Source organism: Thalassophryne amazonica, chromosome 7 (assembly GCF_902500255.1).
Source record: "Thalassophryne amazonica chromosome 7, fThaAma1.1, whole genome shotgun sequence".
NCBI lineage: Eukaryota > Metazoa > Chordata > Actinopteri > Batrachoidiformes > Batrachoididae > Thalassophryne > Thalassophryne amazonica.
The window spans coordinates 53,607,166-53,633,150 of NC_047109.1; the positions used below are offsets into that span (position 1 = coordinate 53,607,166).

Below are 25,985 nucleotides of genomic sequence, written 5' to 3' on the forward strand. Positions count from 1 at the left end.
GTACAGGCATCCGCTCTCATCAAGCAGGATAATTATAAACTTCATGAAGAAATGGTCCAAAATTGCTGGTATTAGAGATGCTATATCAAAACATGTAATGGCAATACCACAATGCCATGACTTCATCAAAAGGATGACCACTGCAGAGTCGATCCCTGGATGAACTGAAGAAATAAAAACATTTCCAAAACATCAAAAAATGGTTTGCTGACAGGAGCCAAATGCTAATAAAGATCTTATTAGCATGAGTCACCAAATCAGAAATATAATCTCTAGATTCATCTATGAATTTTGAATAAGTGTCAGAAGGCTGATATGTTGTTTGTCTTTCAACTGTCCCCATTTGTTCAGGGTCACCACAATACAGATCTGCATTGGGACTTGGAACAAGTTTTATGCCAGATGCCCTTCCTGATGCAACTCCAGTTTTTCCTGGAGAATCATACACCTGGTCTCCCCAAGAGGCCTTCCATCCAACTACTAATCAGGACCTGCCCTGTTTAGCTTCTGTGATCTCACTGGCTCAGGTTTACACAAAGCTGCGTGACTGTGGCCAGAAGGTCTATTTCCAGTGACAAAATAGCATGACTGAAATCCATCGGTCTGTTCATAATGGCTTCTAGCAGCCTAAGAAAGGCAGAGAATTAGATATATGAATGAGTTAAATTTAGCACCCTGTGAGCAATTCAAATAAATACAGATAAGCAACACCTCTGCCTTGTTCAGTACCACGGGAAACATGAGTAAATGTGTAAGCAGGTAGACAAGCTTCAATTAAAGGCAGTTGTGCATTTGGCTTCAACCATGTTTCAGATAACTTCCTCATATCTAAGAAATTTTCCAAAATAAGTTCAATGATCAGCAATAATTTAGAGGACAGCAACCTTCTAATAATAATAATCCCTAGAATAAGACACTGGATTTGACACGATATGAAAAACATAAAACAATAGTTAACATCGTCATTCACTGAACCAGTCAGTGGCTGTGTCCCATTTAGTCGCTGTACTCTTCTGAAGCACTAATCATCAGCCATTTAAGTCATAAGTGACTAGGCTGGCCCATTTTGACAGGTGCTTGGAATGTGACTGATGTGTGCTGCCTTCTTTCCCTGGAAAACAAAGAATACAACAGGTGTATCCTTTGAGGTCCAAACAATTCCATGAGTCATTGCATGATTTTTTTTCTCAAGACAAAACAATTGGTATATTTAAAAAAAAAAAAGACAAAACAACACTTTTAGGATGAAAATACTGAACAAAGATTGCTAAACTACGGGTTACAGTCACTACGCTAGCTTGTCGTCAGCAGCTGTCAAGGTTGTCAGACAACAAGAGGGAGGGGAAATGTAATGGCACAACAGCAAAATGCTTTGTGGGCTGGACTGTCTCATTTTGGAATGGTTGGTTCAGGCCTCCACTGTGTCTGAAGGTCTGAAGCCTGAAGTTTCATGGTACACAGACCTTAGAAGTATGCAGACCCTGAATCGGGACACAGCCAGTAATGGGTTTCCTGGATGGCCGTCTTGTTAAAGGTACTAAATGAAGTTACACAATGAAACCAAAGCAATGTACTTACTGCTTACACCACAAAAGTAGCACAAATGTTTTAGTATGAAATGATTCAGAATCAGAATCAAAACCAATTATTGCCTGGGTGATAAAAGAGGCAACTCAAAGTTTGAAACAATTGTAACGATAAATATTCAGTTTCAGTTTCAGCACAAGAACAAAGTTATCAAAATCACTTTCCCCAATATAAAATTATTTAAAGAGAACGCTACTAGATTCTATTTACAGTAGTCAATTTTCTCCCAAAAACACAAACACACTGAAAATTGTAATTCCTAATACAAGACTGTGGAATAAACTATGGTTGAAACAAGCTTGATATTCGCTCTAGTCTTTTCTCACCTTGATGGACTGGATACAGCTGACTACTCAGCAAAACACAAAAGCACGTCGGAAATGCGTCGCCTTTATCATCTCTTTGGTGTGTACAATGGTAATGGTGACAAGTTGACATCATACAGTGAAAATTAATTGTTCAAACAGGCAAGATGAAATGATTTTATATCTTCGAAATCTATCATATCGATTCAAATCTCCATCAGACCAGAACAATGCTAAGAGATCTTGGACAAGGTCCACGCATAGCGGCATGCTGACATCGATGTGTGAGTGCGTGTCTGAATGTGAGGTGTCATTTCTGATTCAGATGGTCAGAGCGCCTGAGAGTACCATTTTATATTTAAGCACATTCTCACATCAAGTTTGTTTTTAATGTATCTAGAAACTCCAGTAGGAGGCCCTTTATATTTCTTTTAAACCCTATTTTATGTATACATAACGGTTATACCGGGGCATAGCCAGAAATAATAGTTAATGTGTGCCTGTGAGATTTTAGGTGGCCATGATCCCAATCAACAAAACAAGATCAGAAAAAATCATGACACTTTTACTCTCATTTTAAGATCTCATATAATTCATCTGCCTAGACTATTGGATTTAATGTACTGGTACATAAACTGTTCTTGGCAGCTGAAATCTGTGTGTTGCTGACAAAAATGCACGCTTTGCCTGTTTTTCTCAACAGACACTGTAGGTTCAAATGGAGTTATCCACATTATGATTTGGTTTGCTTTTGGTTAACATACATGCAACACTCATCTTAGCTAAAAAAAAAATAATAATAAAAAAAATGAAAAGGTAGATGCTTATATGAGCAGAACTGATGCAGCGTTTTGCTGAAAAATTCTTTGCCATAGGAATCAAATGCAGTAATGACACCCCCCCCCCCCCCCCCATTTTTGTCTCACAGTGTGAATTTCAAACATTGAAACACTTGGTTTGAAGAAGGCACTTCTATTTTTGGCTTGTTGCTGCATTGCCACAGCTTTTGCCATTAGCAATTCTAGTTGACAGCTTGTCAGTGGTAAAGCTTATTTTACTAAAATAGCAACAACTGTGAGCAATGAGATGCTTTGGAAGAGCAATAGATTGGTTAATAATAATGTAATTTTTTTTGTTACTTGTAGTATTTGCTGTTTTACTTTATATATTTTTTTTTTATTTAACCTTTGTTTAAGGTTAGTCCCATTGATATCGAGACCTCTTTTGCAAGGGAGATCTGGACAATTATACAGTATATTATACAGTTTCCAATTGACCCAACCTGCATGTCTTTAAATGTGGGAGAAAACCCACGTAAACACAGGGAGAACATGCAAAATCTACACAGAAAGGCCACAGGTGGGAATTGAACTCATGACCTTCTTGCTATGAGGCCACAGTGCTAACCACTAAGCCACCATTTATGTTCTAGTGCTGGCACTGGAAAAATTGGCTCGAACAAAACATGCAATCTCATTATGACTTTATTTCTGGAGATACATCTATCAGGTAGCTTAAAACATATTAGAGGCCACTTTGTTTGAACAGTCTGAATGTGAACCATTTAATTATGACCTAAATCAAAACAAGAGACTTTTACAGACATTTGAATCCACTCAGAAAGGAGTGGACACTAAAAAAAACATCTGCCATCATGCTCCTTTTCAGTTTAATAACTCCATACACTCTTAAATTATCGACTTCCTATAATTTAAGAAATTTGATGCTTAGGTTATATTGCTTTCAAGCAAGACTTTGCCATAAAAATCCATGATATGTGCCTGTTTGTTTCCTCTTCAGGTTTGCACATTACCCTGCAGGCTGCATGAAATTCTTGGCAGGCAGTACTTGGCATGACACCTGCTTCTGCACGCCATTGAAATTTAGCCATCGAAAACATGTTTCAGAGTGGCACAGCACCCTGCGCATCATTTGAACGTTAACACACCAGCCAAAATTTTTATAAGTGTGCCGACTTTAGATATGTGTTAGTGCTACACATGAGGCCTCTGCTGACCTACATTATATTGGTTTGTTGAAGTGGGCGCAATATGACCCCTTTACAACAACCTCAGTTGCTCTACAAAATGGCCTGAAACATATTTACCTTTCTATGTATGTTACTGTTTTATCAAACAGAAACATGAACATTTGATGTCTGCAGTTGCTGACCATGAAATGGATGACAAGTCTCCTCAGAACTTTTCACTGGAGTTATAGGAACGTTGGATACTGCTTGAATGACTTTGTGTCAAACGAACAGTTACTTTGGGAAACTCAGATGAGGCATACAACTTACCTTGTGAGGTACTGTAAGCAATGATACTTTGGCCATATGATGCATTTCTCTGCACATGATCCAGGATATACAGTAGATTCCAATCAGGTCCCGTGGTGGTTTCACAGCATGGTAGATAAAGGCCACACGGCACCCTGACCTGATGTTACATGGAAACAACTTGGATCCAAGTATATCAGCTATATGTTACAGATATTCGCAAACACTTCAACACCCCATAAACTTTGAGCAAAATCAGAATGTTTGACAGTGTGATGTGCTGCGTTAGTATTAAAGAGGAGGACATTGAGACCAGAGTACCTTGAAAAGTCCACTGGGGTAGGTCCTTAATCCCCAAGATGCTCCCAGTGTGCAGTTGAACACCTTGCATGGCAGCATGCTGACATTACCGTGTGTGTGTGTTTCTATGTATGTGAATGGGCGAAGGATAGGCATCATTATAAAGTGCTTGGAGTGTCTGCATCAGATGGAAAAACACTATAGAAATGCAGACCATTGACCTTTTTCCCATATAAGAGCCCAAGTCCTGTCTTTGATGTTTCCAGCCTTATTACGTTATCATGTCTCTTCTAGCCATGAGTCTCCTGTTGACTGTAGTGTCACCAAGCGTTCCAGACACATGAGCAACGATGGGGCCCAGATGCCATACCAGGTTTCATATCCAGAGGCCCATGTCAGCCCACAGACCACCACCCCACCCAGCAGCACCACAGAGGAGAAGAGGGTCATCGTGCCAGCAGGTAAACAGAAACACCCTCTGTGCTGTCACATAAGACCACCACTGTAAGGAGCCGCTCCGCACTTTGGGCTGTGAAATATCAGCAACTGAATCAGAGTATCTGTTTATGCATCTGATCAAAAGATGGAAAATACCTCTTAGTCACAATGAAACAGAAAGAGTAGGCAGCATGATGTCACAACTCATGCTAAAATACACATAGTTAAACTACGATGGCCCAATGACAGCATTTAAACGCTAAAATGCGAACATGACTAACAGGGCCCACGCTTTGAGTTGACAAACATAAGTTCCATTCACACTGGCTCAGTTTAACTGTGCTGAACTCAATCCAGGATGAACATGTTTCAAATTCACGTTTGACACTGTCAGATACATAAGCATCTGGACAGTGACACAATTGATGTAATTTTACTTCTGTTTGAGTTAAAATGAAACAATCAACATACACAGACACTCTACTGGACCGTCATGATGAAGAAAGAGCTGAGCTGGAAGGCGAGACTCTTGATTTACCAGTCAATTTTCCCCTCCTACCCTCATCTGTGGTTATAAGGTCTAGGTAGTGACAAAAAACATAAGGTCATAGATAGAAGCAGCTTAAATGATGTTCCTTTGTAGGGTATTAAACCTCACACTCAGGGATGGTGAGAAATTTGAATAGCCAGGAGGGGCTCGTTGTAGAGCTGCTGCTCCTTTGCATCAAAAGGAGCCAGCTGAGGTGAGGATGCCCCTTGGTCTTCTCCCTACAGAAGGTTTCAAGGCACATCCAAGTGGGAGGAGGCCTCAGGGAAGACCCAGGACACACAGCAAGGATCACCCAGCTGGCATGGGAACATCCCAGGATCCCAGCTAGCTTGGGAATACCTTAGGATTCCCAAGCAAGAGTTACGGTAATATGTCACTAGGCTGCGATTGTTGGTGAGTAGATGGAGATACAAATCTGCAAGAAAATATGCGACTTAGTGACAATTTTCACTCATGTCAGATTGTCATTTTTAGTTAATTTAGTTTCACAGGTCGCCAACCCCAAGTTGTCTCAAATTTTGCACATTTTCCTAACTCACAGAAACTAAATTGAGAAGGGTTCAAGACACCGACGATGATTCTGTGACTATTTTGCGAGAACATTTGTTGCACAAATTTTTTGAACATGTTCAAAATTCCAGCGACACAACAGTGAGGCCCTGCAACTCACACGAAGAAATTGAGAAGGTTTCGATACATTTTGAAAACTCTCTTATGCAGTTCACAATTTGTCACCAACAGTCGCAGCCAAGTGAGATATTACCCTAATGCCGTGACCAGATGCCACAAATTTGCGTTGGTCGCGTGGCGACGGACATGCCACTATCGCCCAGTGTGTTGCTCTGCTTTCGCTGTGAAAATTCGGCCCAGTGCATCATCAAATAGGAGGAGCTTCCATTCCGCTCACCGGCTCCGGTTGTCAGTCAAGTTAATATGACGGACCTTGATCACACGGAGCGAGTTGTTGTGGAAAGCTGACAAACGTCATGAGACGTTCCCAATTCGGGGAGTATCATTATTTGCTGCAGGAGCTACGTCTGGATGACAGCCGCTTTCAGCGGTCCTTTCGCCTCTGCAGGACCCAGTTTGAGGACCTCCTGTCCTGTTCATGCGCGGACATGTAAACAATTTAAAAAAAACAACTCCGCTGCTTGCTGTGGGGCTGCTCCTCACTCTTCCCCAAAAAACCTCTGTCATAATTGTGTTTAGAAACCAGTCACCATTTGCTTTATTATACATCTGTGTAGTTAATAAATACAATAATCTTTGGACGATTCGCTCGCGCACACACGTGAAAAAGAAAAAAACTCTGCTCCCGCTGCTGTGGGGCTGCTGTTCGCTCTTCCCCCAAAAACTCTGCCATAATTGCGAAATAAAGGAAAAAAGGGACATAAGTCCTGTTCACAGGCTGCTACCAGATACAGGACATGTTCACATCCAACTCAGTCAAACTCCAGACATCTCTAGATCACTACATATTCAGTCCCTGATTGGTCATCGCGGCGCGACAAGATGAAAAAGTTAAGATTTTTCAACTTGGGGAGGAGGGCAACGCGACGTGACAGGGCACAATATTGCGCCACAAACGCGCCAATCGCTCAAAATCACTTCACTCGCGTCGCTTCATTCGCGTCCATCACGTCGCGTTGTGTGGCTTGGCGCCACAACGTGTCCTTCCATAGGGATTACATGGCAACTTGTCGCTGCTGTCACTTGCATCGCGCCCGGTGTGAACGCAGCTTGGTCAGGATAGGAAGGTGTGGGGTGAGCTACCTAATCTGCTGCCACCGCAACCCAGACCTGTATAAGCACAGAAAATGAAAAAATGAATGTATGAAAAACACTGTGCAAATTAGCCTTCGTTCAGAACTCTTGACATTAGTTTGTGTGTCTTTAAGATTTTTTTGCTGCTAGGTTTTGACCACATTGTGAAGGCTTCATTGAAAATACAGATTTATCATTGAACCAGAATTATTCAAATTAATACAAACTCATACGTCACTCCATTCTGCTTTGCTTTGAATAATTTATTTGACCGTGCAGCATTAACCTGACACTATATTTTTACACTCAGTGCGTTTTCACATAGTCACTGGCCACAGGATCCCATCGTACACAGTTACACAGAAATGTGGAAGACGATGGCAAACTTAGCTCTGTGGAATCCAAAGAGATTCCCCAGTGAGTCAACAACACCATTATTGCACATTATAATACAAGGATATTGCATCACAGCAGCAACTGTGAACCAAGGACAATCAGGAGCTGAGGGTGTGGCCCTCTGAGACCAATATAACCAGCAGCACACAATCACTGCTACTGGAAATGAGCTTACTGTTCTGACTCACTAAACCTCTGATAGAAACGGTTCAACACATTTTAAAGGCAGCTGACACAACCTGCTAATGCTTACATTATCTGGGGGTAAAGTAAAACAAACCGACAAAACAGTACAAATGTAACTGTTTCCAATGAGCTGTTTTCAGTGGTGGGCACAGCTAGCCAAAAGTCAGCTCCAGTAACTGTTAATTCACTTCCTAGTTAACCATAAACATACAAGCAGCTAAAACATTTAGCTGAAACTACCAATTTAGCTATGGCTTAACTTTTTGGCTCTAAAATCCACAAAAGCAGCTATAAATAGCTGAAATTTTAATATGTTGTAGTGTAAACATGGAGACTCGCAAAAAGGTTTAGCATACCAACATCAGATGATGATCAAGATGTAGATAAGTAATGAGTAAATGAAATTAAACAGGAGGTTACATTCAACATACAGTAGAGTTTATTCACAGCACAGAGAATATAAAAAAATAAGAAATTAAAGAACAGATGGAAAATAATTTTAATAATCCAGTTAATGCATTAATTCTGGGTGGACCTCCTGTTCCTCTATCTCCTTTCAGTTTTGTTTGCTGGATTAGTGTATGAGCTTCAACAGGAACAAATGTATGATTTTAGGGTTTACAAACATTTTTGACCATTAAACCTTATTCAAATAAATGTTAGCTGTCTTAAAGTAAGCAGAACAAAATTTAGTGGAAGCCCATTGGTCTGCTAATGGTTTTCAAATTTAGCTGAAAAGCTGATGTGTGAATTCCACTGAGCTGTTAGCCAATTATCTGAACTGTTCCCATCACTGCTTGTTTTATAGCAGCATGATTCAAGCAGAAACTTTATATATTTTAAACAAAATTATCAGAGCATTCATATAATATTCAGTATGAAAGGCTAATTAACATAGCCATTGATATTCATATATTCATTAATTCATTTTCTATTCTCAAAGTCGGTTATCCAGGCATTTAACCTTGAGGGACGGAGTTTCTCTGTGAAAACATCGCAGAACTCAATACAGATGTAATTTGGTCACTTTTCAAACGGGTCAGACTCATCAATAAAGTCAATTTAATGTACAAAGGTTCATTTTAGGTCAGCTTGGTGGATAAATCTCATCATTCCAGGCAATGATAGTTGTCAGCTGGCCGTTAGAAGCAAGTTAGAGACACTGAAAAACTGGTTGATTTCAATAAAACAACACACAGCCCAAGCGTGTTATCACTGAGCGGCCAGTCACGGAAGTACGAATTCTCACCTTAGGATTGGTCACTTTGCTGAAGTGGCCTAGCGGCAACCTTGAGAATATCCACTTACTCCAATCAAGGGTCACTTGGGGGTGGGGGGGAGGGGTACGCCAGGAGTCATATGGTGGGACATGAGGCACGGTACACCCTGGACAGGATGCCAATCTGTTGCACATTCACATTTAAACAACAACAAAAAACTCATTCACACTCGTATGGTACCTGCAGTGAGTATAGTGTCACCAATTCACCTCAACTGCATGTCTTTGGAAGTGGGAGGAAGCTGGAGCACCCAAAGGGAACCCATGTGAACATGTAAAGTTTACACAGAAAGGTCCAGGTGGGATGCGATCCCACAACCTTCCTGCTGTGCGGCAACAATGCTAAACACCAAGCCACCATACTAATACAATAACATGCTTTTGGAGGGCGGTATGCATTTTCAGAGGCCCGACGTTCACGCCCAGTCGCCCAAAATGACAGATATTTGCCCGAGTTAGACTCATGGTCTGAGAGTCCTTCAGGTGCCTTTTGGAAAGCTCCAGGTGGACTGCCATGTGCCTCTTACTTACTGGCCACTCTACCATACAGGTCTGATTGGTGGATTTCTGCAGAGATGGTTGTGCTACTGGAAGGTTCTCCTCTCTCCAGAGAGGAATGTTGGAGCTCTGACAGAGTGACCCTCGGGTTCTTAGTCACCTCCCTGACTACGGCCCTTCTCCCCCTGATCGCTCAGTTTAGACTGGCGCTCAGCTCTAGGAAGAGTCCTGGTGGATCTGAAGTTATTCCATTTATGGATGATAGAGGCCACTGTGCTCATTGGGACCTTCAAAGCAGCAGAAATGTTTCTGTACCATTCTCAGATTTGTGCCTCAAGACAATCCTGTCTCGTAGGTCTACAGACAATTCTTTTTTCTTCATGCTTGGTTTGTGTTCTGACATGCACTGTCAACTGTGGGACCTTATATGTAGACAGGTGTGTGCCTTTCCAAATCATGCCCAATCAACTGAATTTACTCCAGGTGGACTCCAATCAAGCTGTAGAAACATCTGAAGGTTGATCAGTGGAAACAGGATGCACCTGAGCTCAATTTAGAACTTCATGGTAAAGGCTGTCAGTACTTATGCATATGTGATTTCTCAGTTTTTTCTTTTTAATACATTTTTAAATATCTAAAAAAAAAAACCTTCACATTGTTATTAAAGGATATTGTGTGTAGAAGTTTGAGTAAAATCTGAATTTATCCATTTTGGAATAAGGCTGTAACATAATAACATGGAAACTGTGCAGTGCTGTGAATACTTTCTAGGTGCACAGTAAACTGGTTGAAAAGTTTCAACTACATTTTGAGCAAAAAATTTCAAATATTATGCATTTCCAGTGAAATCAATCATCAACATTTATATATTTGACTTGGCTTTGGAAAAGGATGAACATGTACTATGTATGTGGGTGATTCTTAGACTACGGGCACTTATTATGTCCTTTGATCATATTGTATGAAAAACAGAAAAAAGGGGACATTTCACACTTTTATAGTTATCTTTACAATGAAAGTGTGTTAAGAAATTTGTTCTAGTAGTCTATGATGACTTTTTCACCTTTTTTCAGTATCATTATATGCAAATATTGCCGTTTTGTGCTTGTCCCACACCCAGACTTTTGATCTTCAATGATAAAAATGAATGGTAAAGAAACGTTTTTTCTAATGTTTTAAAATATCAGTAAAATAATCAAAACATAATTGGGGTATTCAATGTCATACAACTGTTGTGATTTTTTTTAAACAAAATGTAGTTGTCCCACACTATTGACGTAATTTCCACCACAACACTGTAATGTCCCTAAACAGTTTGTATGAAAGATTGTTTGGGTAGTTTCTATGGAGATAAACAGTGACATCAGAGCACATGTATATAGCGCCAAATCACAACAAAAATTTGCCCCAAGGCTCTTTATATTGTAAGGCAATGGTGTGGTGGAAATTACATTTACAAGGCCCGTAGTTAAAGAATCACCCATGTACTGAGTGGAAAGATCGACAAATGACACCACCCCCTTCAGTTTAATATGATAATTCAAAGACCGTCATCCTGCGTTTCCAAATTAAAAGGGAATTTATAAAGAGACATTTGGTTGACACCGATGCACTAGACAGATCCACAAAACTTTTGTTCGTTTTTGTATTACCATTATCATCGACTTGCTTGTCACCTGCTGGATGGTGGGTGAATGCTGGATGGATGATGGAAACTAGAAGCAGTTGGGTTGAAATGAGCTTGTTTGTTAGTTTCTTTCAATTACAAAGCCTATAGTTGGGTGGCCAATAAAAGCACTGCTGCTTATTACTCAGGGTCAGGTATGAGTAATATTTCTGCACTGCATTCTATACTTGTTTTATTTTAAATAAAAACCATTGTAAAGTTCAGAGAAGGTAAACGTATGGACAAAGTCCTACTGTCAACACACATGTACAAATGAAACATTTCTGTGTGACTCTCTGGACCCTCTGGAATTAATGCAGATCCTGAGGTTTGGACACAGGAACATGTGAGGCAGTGGCTGGACTGGGCCATAAAGGAGTACGTACTGGAGGAGGTGGACGTCATGCTCTTCCACACACTGGATGGCAAAGCCCTTTGCAAGATGACGAAGGAGGACATGATGCGTCTGACGTCGGCCTACAATGCAGACATTCTGCTATCACACCTGAATTACCTCCGGCAGAGTAAGACCATAAAGCTGTTCTTCTCACTCTGCACATATGCTGGGTGGGGCCATGTTTAAAGTTTCATAATAGAACAAGGGAGAGGTCACATTTTGAAAGTGGCAAGTAGAACGTTTCAGAAACCAGTTCTTTCTTTCAGACCTGAATTTTTGTTGTTAAAAATAAAACAAAATAATGCCCCACCTCAGTGTCTGTGCAGTATTTTGACTGTGGGGTTTAAAAGCTATAAAGTCAAGGTCTATTTGAGACCAGTCAGAAAAAAATCTTTGCACATCATCAGAATGTGTCCAAATAACATGAGTTTCTTATGTATCTCAATTTGAAACATTAAAAAAAAAAAATGGTATTTGCACACATTCTGATCATGAGAAACCACTGTACATATTTAAGTCATGTAACTTCAATAGACTTTTTGTAATTTACCATGTTTGACATAACATCTACTTACAATAGAAGCTTCTCAAAAAGAATCACACCAAATTCAAAAGAAATAATCTGGTCATGTCACATCTATTCAAAGCCACACAATGGTGTGCACAGAATATCAGCGACACTTTACAAAATCCAAACGTTTCACCACAAACACCACAAACCCTGTCCTCAAACGATATCGTCAACACAGAACTTTAGTTTAAGTGTCAAGTGTCATTTATTTCAACATATTGACAGAAGGTTTGCCAAGTTGTATTGACTGTCTGTTTTTTCTTTGTTTTACTTTGCTTCAGGTAGCCCAACTTTCTCTTATTCCACAGCTCCCCCCACCAACACACAACAACAGCAACAGCCCAGAGTACAGGTGAAAGCAGGTGAGACCACAAACTGTTCTCCTTTCCAACAGTGCTGCAGCCACTGTGCTCTAAATATTCAGTTCACACTGGTAATGACAGTTTAATGCAGGTGTGACATTTTTGGGTGTTTTTAAGGTTAGACCTCACTCACAGTTATCATAACATAAATCACAACATATATTGATATGGTGTGATTTGTCACTGCATAAATAAACTGAAATGAGTTGAATATTGTGATTTGTTCTCAGACTGGAAAAAAGAAAAACTGCTGCGGCACAGTGGATTAGTGGTTAGCACTGATGCCTCATAGCAAGAAGGTCGTGGGATTGCTTCCTGCCCTTTTTGCATGTTCTCCCCGTGTCTATGTGGGTTTCCTCCCACAATCAAAAACATGCTTATTTAGGGTCTGCTCCTTTCTCTGCCCCGCATCAAGGCAGCATCTCTGCACCTGGAGTTGATCCCCGGGCGCCGGAATATGGTTCACCACTGCTACTATAATTACAATGGGTTAAATGGCGAGGACAGATTTCATAGTATGTGTACATTGACAATAAAGGCAATGTATATTATAATAGCCAAGTGAATGAATTTTTATTTGTGCACACACAAATCCAGAACAACAAAACATACCAAAGAAAAGGGGAAAAAACAATCCAACAATGCACACGTGTGCCCGAAAGGGTGTAGGCAGAAGTGGCTTCTGTGTGTGTGTGCGTGTGCGTGTGTATGCCTTCAATCACGTCAAAACTGGGGAGAGTTGACATTTTCCCTTTGCTATGCTTATGTATTTTGGGTCAAGGATGAATGTTGTGAAAATGGAAAGTTGATAGGACTAATATTTTTGGAGAAATTAGTCATTTTAGCTAGCCAGTAAACAATGGACCTTGTGCTGCAATCCACCATGGGAGTTCAGGGTTTTGGGGTTTAAAATGTTGTTATTGTGGTTCACGTGAGTTTAACAGTGTTGTTAGTGTTACTGATTTATTGTGTTTTTGCTGTTCAATTGGTTTAGTTAGTTTAGTTAAGCCTTATGTTGCCGTTACCATGAGTGACTTAAGTTTCATGTTGCCGATACCATGAGTCAGGACTGCTGAAAAGGGGAGAATAAGGAGAAGGATTCTAAGGGCCCTTGATTGACAGGGACCCAGAGAGGCCCCTAATACAATTATAATACTGACAAAATAATATAGGGGTGGCCCAATAAGATTTCTCTTCATGGGGCCCAAAATCCCTGGCGGTGCCCCTGCCATGAATGAAATGTGTTTTGTGTTTGATGTCTTCCACCACTGTCTCTGTTTCTTCATGTCTAAAATTAGAAGCACCTGCTTGTGGCAGCATGCAGAAAAGACAAAAAGCTCTCCGTGCGTGTAACTTTGATCATGGAGAAACTGTGGACAGCTGATGTTTGCCGTTTGGTATGCTTATGTATTTTGGGTCAAGGATGAACACCACCAAAACGGAACATTGATAGGACTAATATTTTTGGAGAAGTTACAAATAATTAGCTAACAACACTGAACAATGGACATTGCAAACTACATTCTGGACTCACACGCCATTCCAGCAGGGGGCAGTAAATCATCTTTATATTAAAAGCATAAGTGTGTGATTTTATTTAGTAAGTTCAATGAAAGTGAATAATATAATTATGAATACATTAAAAATACATGGGTGACACAAGAAAGTGAAAACACTTATTTCCATTGTGATCCATTTAAAAATCAAATGACATAATAGAAGTAATAATAAAATAAAATGATAATAATAATCGTGTGTATATGAAAGCAACAACCTAAACAATTAGATTAAGACATTAAATTGACATTAAAAATTTACATAATTAACAGGAAACAAAATGGTTAAGTTCCGCATCTAAAAATTGTTGAGGTCTAAGGTTCGAAAAACATTCTGGACTCACAAGCCATTCCACTGATTATTTTATTACCACCCTTGAAAAATGACAGCTACGTACCTATTTTACAACCCCAATTCAAATGAAGTTGGGACGTTGTGTAAAATGTAAATAAAAACAGAATGCAATGATTTGCAAATCCTCGTCAACCTATATTTAATTGAATACACCACAAAGACAAGATATTTAATGTTTAAACTAATAAAATTTATTGTTTTTGTGCAAATATTTGCTCATTCTGAAATAGATGCCTGCAACATGTTTTAAAAAAGCTGGGACAGTGGTATGTTTACCACTGTGTTACATCACCTTTCTTTCTAACAACACTCAATAAGCATTTTGGAACTGAGGACACTAACTGTTGAAGCTTTGTAGGTGGAATTCTTTCCCATTCTTGCTTGATGTACGATTTCAGTTGTTCAACAGTCCGGAGTCTCCGTTGTCATATTTTTCACTTCATAATGCGCCACACATTTTCAATGGGCCACAGGTCTGGACTGCAGGCAGGCCAGTCTAGTAACTGCACTCTTTTACTACGAAGCCACACCGTTGTAACACGTGCAGAATGTGGCTTGGCATTGTCTTGCTGAAATAAGCAGGGACGTCCCTGAAAAAGATGTTGCTTGGATGGCAGCATGTGTTGCTCCAAAACCTGGATGTACCTTTCAGCACTGATGGTGCCATCACAGATGTGTAAGTTGCCCATGCCATGGCCACTAACGCACCCCCATACCATCACAGATGCTGGCTTTTGAACTTTGCGCTGGTAACTACCTGGATGGTCTTCCAATTTCCAATTAACCTGTTCACCTGTGGAATGTTCCAAACAAGTGTTCAATGAGCAATCATCAACTTTCCCAGTCCTTTGTTGCCCCTGTCCAAACTTTTTTGAAATGTGATGCAGGCATCCATTTCAAAATGTGCAAATATTTGCACAAAAACAAAAAAGTCTATCAGTTTGAACATTAAATATCTTGTCTTTGTGGTGTATTCAATTGAATATAGGTTGAAGAGGATTTGCAAATCATTGTATTCTGTTTTTATTTACATTTCACACAACATCCCAACTTCATTGGAATTAGGGTTGTATGAATACAGCCTGTGGATCCCCATGGGCAACACGCTAGTATTATCTTAATTTAATTGGTAACAGTTGAGTTACTTACATTTATAAATTAATTAAGTCATTTGAGTGAGAACAATGGAAGCACTTGCTGTGATTGAAAAGTGTTTCAGGGTTTCGCTCAAAGTTCAGAATTTATTGTTACAAAGGAGCAGTAAGGAAAACTGAGTGAAATTTTAAAATGTGTTGTGCTTTAGAACCATGTTGGCAGTTTCAAGAGTTTAAAGATGGTTTGGTACAACACTGTCCTCTGTGAACTACACTCAGCCCACGGCTCAACAGCCAGTTTCAGACAGGAAACAGCTGCACCCATGCAGGAAAAGGAGAGTTTGGGTCTCACTCTGGAACACAGTTCACAATCTTGTATTAACAGAGGTGATCTGAACAAAAGAGTAATCACCCAAGAAACTGGGGGTCATCTTCACACCTGCCATGCCTGCTCTGCACTGACCCATTTCCTTCCCTGCGCAGACAAACTGTCCTCTTCAAAGCCTTTTTGTCAGTGTGGTGTCATCATTAATGTGTATCTGTGTGTGCAGAGAACAGTTTTGATGAGATCAGCCGGAGGAACAGCTGGCCTGCAAACACCATGACTGTAGTGCCCAAAGGTATGACAGCAAAAAAAAACAAAAAAAAAAAACAAGCCCCATACAAAACTAATGATTGCGTCAAAGCATGACAAAGTGTTGATTTTGCATAGAAATTGGTTCTTTTGTAAAATTCATGTTCTCAAACCAGCTCACAGAACTGTCTTCCACTTCTAGGTTCTTCTGTGGAGCACCAACACAGCACAAGAGTCACAGACGCTGTTCCAAGAATTGTGCCAGGTGGGAGGGAAACTTGTTATACAAACGTTTTTACTCATCCTCATTATAAAGACAATTTGTTCTGATGATCACTGTTCAATGAATATGAGATTTAAAGGAGTCCCATTCTGCACTTGTTTTTGTTCGTTTTCGCAAGTGTGAATGGTGGCATTCAGATAGGGACTTCTGTGACATATGTAGCAGAACTCTCAATCCATTTTGAGCATAAATTTGACTTAAAATGTAGCAGGTTCGACAGTTGGGTCCAATAGATTTTTGAAAGTGATACTTTTTTGTAATTTTGTCTCTGTACACCACCACAATGGAGCCGAGGAGCTGAAATGATACAACGATTTAATGGCAGACTTTCAGCTTTAACTCAAAGGCTTTCATAAAAATGTTTTATTCATTAAGGAATACCAGCAAATTTATATACACAGTCGCTCCATTTTCAGTGAGTGTGACTTATTTAACGAACTACCAAAAATAAGGATTACTGTTATTGCTTGGAACGTGCACCTCTGCCACGATGCACACCTGAGCCCTTTAAATGTCAGAAGTGAAGCAGAGTAGGTCCTGATTAGGGACGGGACAACTAATCGTAATAGTCGACTATGACTAGGTAACATCTGACTAGTCGGCTATTTTTTTTATTAGTCGACTAGTCGAAAGGCAATTATTAAGTTCATTAACCCTTAAAAGAATAGACCTGCTGGAGCTGCCACCGCTCCCTTCACTCAATGAAGAAAGAGTATGAACCTTGGCAGGTGAATTATTCAGCTCAAACGGGTCGTCTATGCCCAGTAAAATTCAGGTATTGTCTTCATGCTGATGCTGGGTTTTTTTGTATTTGTGTTTATATTTAAAATAAATGTCAGATTTGAATTTCACCAGGAAGATTTGAAACTGGCTTAATTCATTCAATGTCAAATTTAGTTGCCGACTAGTCGACTAATGATTTTCATTAGTTGGCCCAACCCTAGTCCTGATTAGTACTTGGCTGACAGACTGCTTGGGAAGACCAGGAGCTGTGTGTGGTTCTCCATGTAGGACTGGAGTTATGCCAGAAAAGGCATCCGGCAAAAACAAGAAGAAAATTGTACCTAATCTCATTGCAGATCTCTTCCAGATCTGCTGTGGCAATGCCAACAAATTGCAAGCAGCCAAATGCAAAAACATTAATTCTTGGATGAAAGTCAGGGATCCATGGACAAAACCAAATGCTGAATTTCCTCCCAGGGTAGGCATTTTTTGGCGTGGGGGTGTTTTCCATCAAAATCTAACATGGCCTTCCTGTTCTTCAGTGTTACCAGTCATTTCCATCTTGTCAAACTCTCTGTATTTACAGTCATGAAGCAGTTGCTCAACTGCAGGCTTGGACAATAACACTCCTGCCTCCCCCATAGTGTTGAGAACTTAGCTAGTTGTGAAAGTTTTCTGAACCAAGGAAATAATTTGATCTCACGCTCCATCCGTCCCTCACTCGTGAACAAGACCCCGAGATACTTAAACTCCTCCACTTGAGGCAAGGACACTCACTCCACCGACCTGAAGAGGGCAAAGCACCTTTTTCCAGTACAGAACCATTGATGCGGTCGCTGTATCGGACCGTCGTGGTGAAGAGAGAGCTGAGTAGGGGGGCAAAGCTCTCGATTTACCGATCAATCTACATTCCGATCCTCACCTATGGTCATGAGATTTGGCTCATGACCGAAAGAACGAGATCGCGAGTACAAGCGGCTGAGATGAGTTTCCTCCGCAGGGTGGCTGGGCGCTCCCTTAGAGATAGGGTGAGGAGCTCGGTCACTTGGGAGGAGCTCGGAGTTGAGCCGCTGCTCCTTCCACGTCGAAAGGAGGCAGTTGAGGTGGCTCGGGCATCTTTTCCAGATGCCCCCTGGACGCCTCGCTGGAGAGGTGTTCCAGGCGCATCCCATTGGGAGGAGGCCCCGGGGAGGGCCCAGGACACACTGGAGGGACTACATCTCTTGGCTGGCTTGGGAACACCTTGGGGTTCCCCCGGAGGAGCTGGGGGAGATGTGTGTGGATCGGGAGGTCTGAGCGGCTTTGCTTGAGCTGCTGCCCCCACGACCCGACTCCGGATAAAGCGGAAGAAAATGGATGGATGGATGGAAATAATTTGACCATCATCCACTTTAGCACTTTTCAGTGAAAGCTATGGCACCAAAGCATTTTTTTTTTAAGTATGTTCCGAGTTGTTGATTTCCACACTCCTAAAATTTTCTGTAAGTCCCTTCAGCTGCTTCCTTGTTTTTACTCAGGGTCACCACAGCAGATCCAAGATGGACCTGCATGTTGATTTGGCTCAAGTTTTATGCCTTGACACAACTCCACATTACATGGGGAAATGTGTCAGGGGTGGGTTTTGAACCAGGAACTTTCCACACTGAAACCAAGCACACTAACCACTTGGCCATCATCTCTGTGATCTATTTATTTGTTTTTATTTTTGGGAGAGGAGCGGGAACTCCACTCTAAACCTTCACTTACATTAATGCTTCTTTGGCCCCTATACTAGGAGTTCAAATGAAAAGCTACCGAAAGCAAATTCAACACTTGGAATCAACTCCAGAGCTTTTGTCTGCTTCATGTGCCATGAAATAATCAGGGATATTTCACTGCAAAATGTCCAGCTGGTACTCCACACACACTGCACGTTATGGAACCATATGAAGGTTTCGAAGCTCTGTGTCCAGTGTTAAAAGGGCAAATGTAAAAGGTAAATTAAAATTTGCAAGAGAACGTAAAAATAATGAATTTCTTTCTCTTTAACAGACCCGTATCAGACATTAGGGCCGATCAGCAGTCGACTATCCAATCCAGGTAAAAACAAAACAAAAAAAGAATAAATACCACACACTCACATGCAAGGTAACTGGAAATGTCAAATGAGGCCTTTACACTGTCTGCTTTGGCATCATTAAGAAAACAAAGCTTGGCACACTTACTCCAAAATGGAGTAAAATGTGACACCTTCTGTTACACTTAAAAAATTTGGCATCCCTCACAGCAAAATGACCATTTGCCCTATTTCCTCACAGAAGACCAAGCCCTCAGCTCAACCAAGAACCGAACAGTCAAACAAAGCCCGTACAAGCTCCCTGACCCAAGTGCTCACAGGCCTGTGGGTAGGTTTCTGCCCGCTGTCTGTCACTGCTTCCAAGCTCCAAGCCACAGTGAAAAGGTCACATTTGGTGAAGATGGGTGTGTGTTTACTGAGTCACTTGTCCTGCCTCAATATCACGCAAAAAGAAAAAAAGTTACCTCCTGTATTGTACAAAACAAGGGCCTGCAATTATAGGATAACCCAAATGAAGTTAAGTATTTGTTTGGTCATTCTGTGTAGTTTTGCAATATTAACTGTACAGCTTGCGCCCTCCAAAATGCTTGTATTTTACCAGCAATAAATAAATAAATAAACAACAAAATGAAATAATGCACCATTGAGTAATTTTGTTCCAAGTGCAACATTTTGAGATCCCACTTGTATACACAAGCAGCAGTGACCTTAGTGGTCTCCAGACCTAGAATGAAGAAATGAAATGGAGAGAAAAAAAATCTACTTCATTTCATTATACATATAACTTCCACCACACCTGCTCCTAATTTCCATCTCGCATGTGATGATTACACCCTGCAATATACCCAGCAGGTGGCAGACAGGTTTATGGTAAATGGACTGCGTTTATATAGCGCTTTTCCATCTGCATCAGACACTCAAAGCGCTTTACAATTATGCCTCATTCTCCCCGATGTCAGGGTACTGCCATACAAGGCGCTCACTACACACCAGGAGCAATAGGGGATTAAAGGCCTTGCCCAAGGGCCCTTAGTGATTTTCCAGTCAGGTGGGGATTTGAACCCATGATCTTCTGGACTCAAGCCCAACACCTTAACCACAAGACCATCACCTCCCCTAAACCCCCTATACCCTATGGTATATTACATAAGCAAAATAAAGCTCATCTAGTTGTACCTTTAATTTGAAGAGTTAAAATATTATCATGTTTATGTGTTATGGTCTTAAACTGGAGGTGATGGACTCTTATCTACATATTCATTGTTTGTATTTTACAGGGTAGACGCTTACAATGCAAAATTGAAACACCTACCAATATATTTGTCAAAACATATTACTCTTAATGTAAGACAATCACCAAAGTAAAATTTCAGTACGATATAAGGACTTGTTTCAGATATTGCACAGGCCTGTGAAATACCTTAAATTTTCATATTTTTAAACCATTGTTTTTTTTAAAAAACAATCTGTCACTCGAACAAGTAACAATTCAAGATATTTAAGATGCACTGTCTAAAAGTTCTTTTTTGGAGCAGCTGTGTCATTATATATTTTGACTACAAATGAAACTGTCAATTTTTTGGGCACAAACATGATCTATTCCTGATTGTGATTTCCTCCCCCCAATTTTATGAAGTCTCAAAGCTGTTCTTCCGGTTTCTCCTGAAAGGTTCAGGGCAGATCCAGCTGTGGCAGTTCCTACTGGAGCTGTTGTCTGACAGCAACAACGCGGGCATCATCACGTGGGAGGGCACCAATGGAGAGTTCAAAATGACCGACCCAGATGAGGTGGCCAAGCGCTGGGGTGAGCGCAAGAGCAAACCCAACATGAACTACGACAAGCTGAGCCGCGCACTGCGCTACTATTACGACAAGAATATCATGACTAAAGTACACGGCAAGCGCTACGCCTATAAATTTGACTTCCAGGGGATCTCGCAGGCACATCAGAACCACGCAGCAGAAGGAGGGGTTGTTAAGTACCAGACAGAGATGCAGTATGTCCAGCCTTACCACAGCCACCAGCCCAAAATGAACTTCATGACGGGTCATCCTGCACCTATGCCTGTATCACCTGGAAATTTTTTCAGCCCTCCATCGGCGTACTGGAACTCAGCCAACAGCCCCATCTACCCTGGGTCACCCATCCCCAGACATCCTGCTACCCACTCCCACCTGAGTTCGTACTACTGAGGGAGAAGACGTCACACCTGATCGCTATGACCTGATGGAGGCTGCGCATGTCACAAATCATGTCAATCAAAGACCAACCAGAGCTGAACGTCACCTCAAGTGAAGCTGATATGACGCTACAGTCTTACTTTAAAAAGGGCATTACAGTATTTGTTCCCACATTCCTTCTTAAAAACGAGCCAAATGTGAAGGCACAATGGCTAATCATGAAAGGAAAGGATTGTCGCTATACTCTTCCAAGCCTTTTGTGAATATACCGAGTAATTCTTCACGTTTTACAAAACCAAGTTTTTTCTCCCATTTGTGTAAGTAGCTTGTTTGATAGTAACTGTAAAGACATCAATCATACCCAATACTGTGTAGCATAACTGTTTTAATTGTTCTTTCTTTAGGATGAAACTGCATTCATGCCAATCATTAACCTGACATTTGTAAAAGACGTTGTACAGGATGTAGCAAGAGGACATTTACCCCGATGTAAACTTAATAAATCATACTTCTGAAAACAAGCTTTTGGTGCAATTATCATTTACACATTGAAAGAATGCCTCTGGATCTTCATGATTTTATACTGTACTACAAATGAGTAAACAATAAAGGTAATTAGTAGCAAATAAGTCAATCTAAAAAAAAAAAAAAAAAAAAACTATATCAAATAAATGATAAAAATAAGTGTGTATTGCTAGTTTAATTTCTGTTGTTGAGACGTACAACATAAGCCACAAGAAACAATTTGTTGCTCTATACATTTTATTTGTCCAGACCAAAGACATCTTCAAATGTCCTGTAAGGTTTTGTGTCCTCTTCCACAACAGCAAAACCCTTCACCTGCCTCTGCTTCTCTTCTTGTGCTTCAACCAATGTTACTCCTCCTCCTCCAAACGGCCAATCCAACTCCTTCACAGTCTCCTCCACCGTAGTACTCTGAGTCACAGTGTTACTTTCAGGCTGTGAAGGCATCTTCGGTAGTTTTGCAGTTGCTGCGGGTATCTTCGGTAGTTTTGCCGTTGCTGTGGGCATCTTCCATAGTGGTGCCATTGGGGTTACTGTTGTGGTAGAGCCCATCTTCCTCTTTGGCGTTACAGTGGGTTTCACTTTATAGCGCTTGCTGCTAATTATACTGGTCCCTGGAAAATTCAGCATCTTGTGTGATTATACAAAATTATTTGGAAAGTGACAATTTTGCCTCTGCACTTCCACCACAGAGTTGAAACAACAGAAGTGTGCTCTTTGTAGTTTAGTGTTTTAGCAAGGTGATTAACCAAAATATTACATCATTTAAAGAATTACAACCATTATATATAGCACCAAGTCACAACAAAGCTGCCGCAAAGCGCTTCACACGACCGAGGTCTAACCTTTCCAACCCCTAGAGCAAGCACACAGGCGATAGTGGTAAGGACCAACTCCCTCTGATGATATTGAGGAAAAAACCTCAAGCAGACCAGACTCAGAGGGGTGACCCACTGCTTAGGCCATTCTAACAGTTATATGGTTGTTACAAAGTTGATGAAACAGAAAACAGGAATACTTGAATCAACAATTTAATTGTGTTAATTGGTAACACCTGAATTAATTAAGTTGGTTCTTTTTTGGTGTATGTGGACATGGATGATTTAGAATCAATTTAAAAATGCCAAAAAAAAATAGAATTTTATAAATGTTAATTACCAGGGTGGGTATGAACGTGGCTGCTGGCCACCATTAAGGAGCACTTTTCACGTTCTTGACATAAACCTGTGTTTCTACTTTTGTTTGCCATACAGCTTTGTCACAACCTCTCTGATCTGATGGAGAGTGCGCATCGCAGGTGCTGAGAGATGTGATCTGTGATGAAACAGAAGAACCAACTGTTTTTAGTCTGTGATAAATGCAATACATTCCAGAACAAGAAGCACCCAGTGACAAATTTTGGCTACATTTAAATACAGTTTTTAGATCAAAATAACAGTTATGCCTAAGAGCACTATTGAAAAGCACCACTTTAAAAATCGGCCAGACTTCGGAAGCATGTTGACAGCTCCAGTGGAACCAGACAGATCCTGTTTCATAAAGGAGTAAGAAAGAATCCAAATAGCTTGCCACATATGGTTGATCACCTAATTTCGTCTCACCGTTATTTGCATCTTAATTGGCACTGTGGAGTGCATCACCTTTGATCCACTAAAACCAAAGTGAAATTAAATGAAAAAACACATGCACAAGATAAGAACAGATGCTGCATGCCATGTTTTCTGCAGTTTGAGTGTCAGCAAATCATCAGTGCAATCAAGTTCCTCCATCATCACTACGGCCCTTCCTTTAATTATACTGAAACAAGTACAAAGTACATTAGTGCAGCACATTGTAAATGTGATGAGGTGCACTGCACATAAATGTTTAATTTCACTGTAAAGGTGATTTTTTTTCCCCCACTTTATTTTGTTCAATAAGAAGTTGCTGTTTTGTATAAATTACATTTACAATAGATTCCAGTGACAGTTGGAAGTAAAAGACATTGCATGTGTGTTGGTTTTGGGGGTGAAGGTAAAATATTATGACCTACAAAAAGGGGCTCCCTACAGATAAAGTTTGGGGACCACTGGAGTAATGCAACTTTTGTTTCTTTTCCCATAAATCAGAGCTTGAGTGGCACAGAGAATGAATATCATACAAGAAAACATCAAATCTAGGCTCAAGTCTTATGACCAGTGTTGCCACAGTTACTTTGAAAAAGTAATCCAATTACTGATTACTCCTTGAAAAAGTAACTAATTTACTTTACTGATTACTCAGTTTTAAAAGTAATTAAGTTAGATTACTAGTTACTTTCAACAGCCTTCGACACCCCCCAACATGAAAATGATAACCTGTTTTGCCAATACTCACTTTATAGTCACCCTTTCATGACTTCAATGAACATAAATACTTGTTTTATAAAAAAATTAAATAAAGACATCTTTCTTGACCTCATATTTAACTGCTGACAGCACTGCAACAGTAAAACTTACAATTTCTAACCTACATTATTTGTAAATGTAACAAATTGTTTAAACATTTTTCTAACATTTAAATTCTTTCTAAACAATTTAGTTGTTAATAATAATAATAATAATTATTATTATTATTATAAGCAGTATTAGTAGTAGTAATAGTATGAAAAAATGTCTTCAAATGTGTACCTTTAATCTCAGGAAGCCGCCCATGCCCCCTTCCTGCATTTAGTCGCCCCAGGCTTGCTGTTTGAGCACAAAGAATGGATAACATTTATTTATGCAGAAAACATGACCAGATTGACAGGCAAGAAAGATTTATCAGTGGTTTTTTTTAGGTCATGTCATCCTCAGAGAGAGACTTTAGGTGTATTTGCATGGGGGGGGATAGTATTTGCACATCGCAGATCAGCTGTTTTTAACGAGGACACGCACAGAGCGGCACAGCGTTTTTTTTTTTTTTTTTTAAAGTATGAAAATGTCTTTGTAAAACCACAGCTCTGAGCATTGCCGCACTTTGAGAGACAACTGTTCTTCAACTCAGAGCTGAGCTGCACAGTGGATGCGGCTCTGCTCACAGCTTTCTGGAAGTGGGTGAAGTGGGCAGTTCAGACCTCCTCCTGCATCTCATCGAGACACCCGTTTTAAAACTGTGATTGACCCACAATACAAAAATAACAGTAACGCACAGTGACTGAGAAGTAACTTTAATCTGATTACTGATTTGAAAAGATTAATGCATTAGATTACTTGTTACTTAAAAGTGATCACATTATAGTAACACGTTACCGGCATCACTGCTTATGACAAAGCATAGAAATTTCATCTTTTTTTTAAAGAGAGTGTACAGATGTAGAATTACAAAAGCGAAGAAGTGGTCTGTATGTTCTGCATTTTTTCTTCTGTTCTTTTTTCTCTCTCTTCCAAAAATGGAGAAAATCATGAAAAATAACATTTTTAGAATGACAAAAGCTGTAAATGTCCAACTACTTATGGACCCGACTACATCAGCCTGCCTAAAACCCAGAAAATATTACCTCTTAAAAAGATAAGGATTTTGGTGTCTTAAAATTAAAATGTTTAAAGGATTTTTAAGGATAGGTGACCTTTATCCATCCATAATTTGCAGCTATTCCTCTTTCTGAGGACTGCATTGTGCTAGTGCCCACCCATTTTATTTATTTAAAACCAGCCATTTAATTTGGGATTTTTGTTCATAATTGTACTTTTATTGTTATGTTACAGCCTTATTCTAAAATGGATGAAATATTTTTCCCCTCAAAATTCTACACACAATACCCCATAATGACAATGTAAAAAAAGTTTTTTTTTTAAAGATTGTTTTTTTTTTAAATATTTAAATCTAAGAAATCACATGTACATAAGTATTCACAGCCTCTGCCATGAAGCTGGACATGAACTGGAAAAGTACACACCTGTCTATACGAGGTCTATTAGACAATAAACCGACCCTTTTATTTTTTTTTTTTAACTATATGGATTTGAATGACGTGTGATCCCACCAATCATGCTTGAACCCTCGTGCGCATGCGTGAGTTTTTTCACGCGTGTCGGTGACGTCATTTCCCTGTAGGCAGGCCT

The 25,985-nt window shown here is 40.1% G+C and overlaps 1 protein-coding gene, 1 long non-coding RNA gene and 1 pseudogene across 6 annotated transcripts in view; 2 read left to right on the forward strand and 1 right to left on the reverse strand.

The window, feature by feature from the left end:
* fli1rs (Fli-1 proto-oncogene, ETS transcription factor-related sequence) overlaps nucleotides 1-21,537 on the forward strand; it is a 42,936-nt gene extending 21,399 nt beyond the window's left edge. For 2 of the 5 annotated variants that reach the window (XM_034174184.1, XM_034174186.1), the window contains exons 3-10: nucleotides 4,765-4,931; nucleotides 11,568-11,771; nucleotides 12,497-12,577; nucleotides 16,134-16,202; nucleotides 16,359-16,421; nucleotides 19,194-19,241; nucleotides 19,460-19,546; nucleotides 20,888-21,537. In XM_034174184.1, the coding sequence (XP_034030075.1) occupies nucleotides 4,765-4,931; nucleotides 11,568-11,771; nucleotides 12,497-12,577; nucleotides 16,134-16,202; nucleotides 16,359-16,421; nucleotides 19,194-19,241; nucleotides 19,460-19,546; nucleotides 20,888-21,411 (1,243 nt within the window). In that variant the 3' untranslated portion in view covers nucleotides 21,412-21,537. The remainder of the gene's footprint in view (nucleotides 1-4,764; nucleotides 4,932-11,567; nucleotides 11,772-12,496; nucleotides 12,578-16,133; nucleotides 16,203-16,358; nucleotides 16,422-19,193; nucleotides 19,242-19,459; nucleotides 19,547-20,887) is intronic. The other 3 variants (XM_034174187.1, XM_034174185.1, XM_034174188.1) reach the window with 3 other exon arrangements.
* On the forward strand, nucleotides 16,464-17,486 carry LOC117513937. The gene is made up of 2 exons (XR_004561753.1): nucleotides 16,464-16,973; nucleotides 17,384-17,486. It is a non-coding gene; the product is annotated as an uncharacterized LOC117513937 (long non-coding RNA).
* A 488-nt stretch (nucleotides 21,538-22,025) lies between the features above and the next one.
* The window catches only part of LOC117513442, a 33,769-nt pseudogene continuing 29,809 nt past the window's right edge, over nucleotides 22,026-25,985 (reverse strand).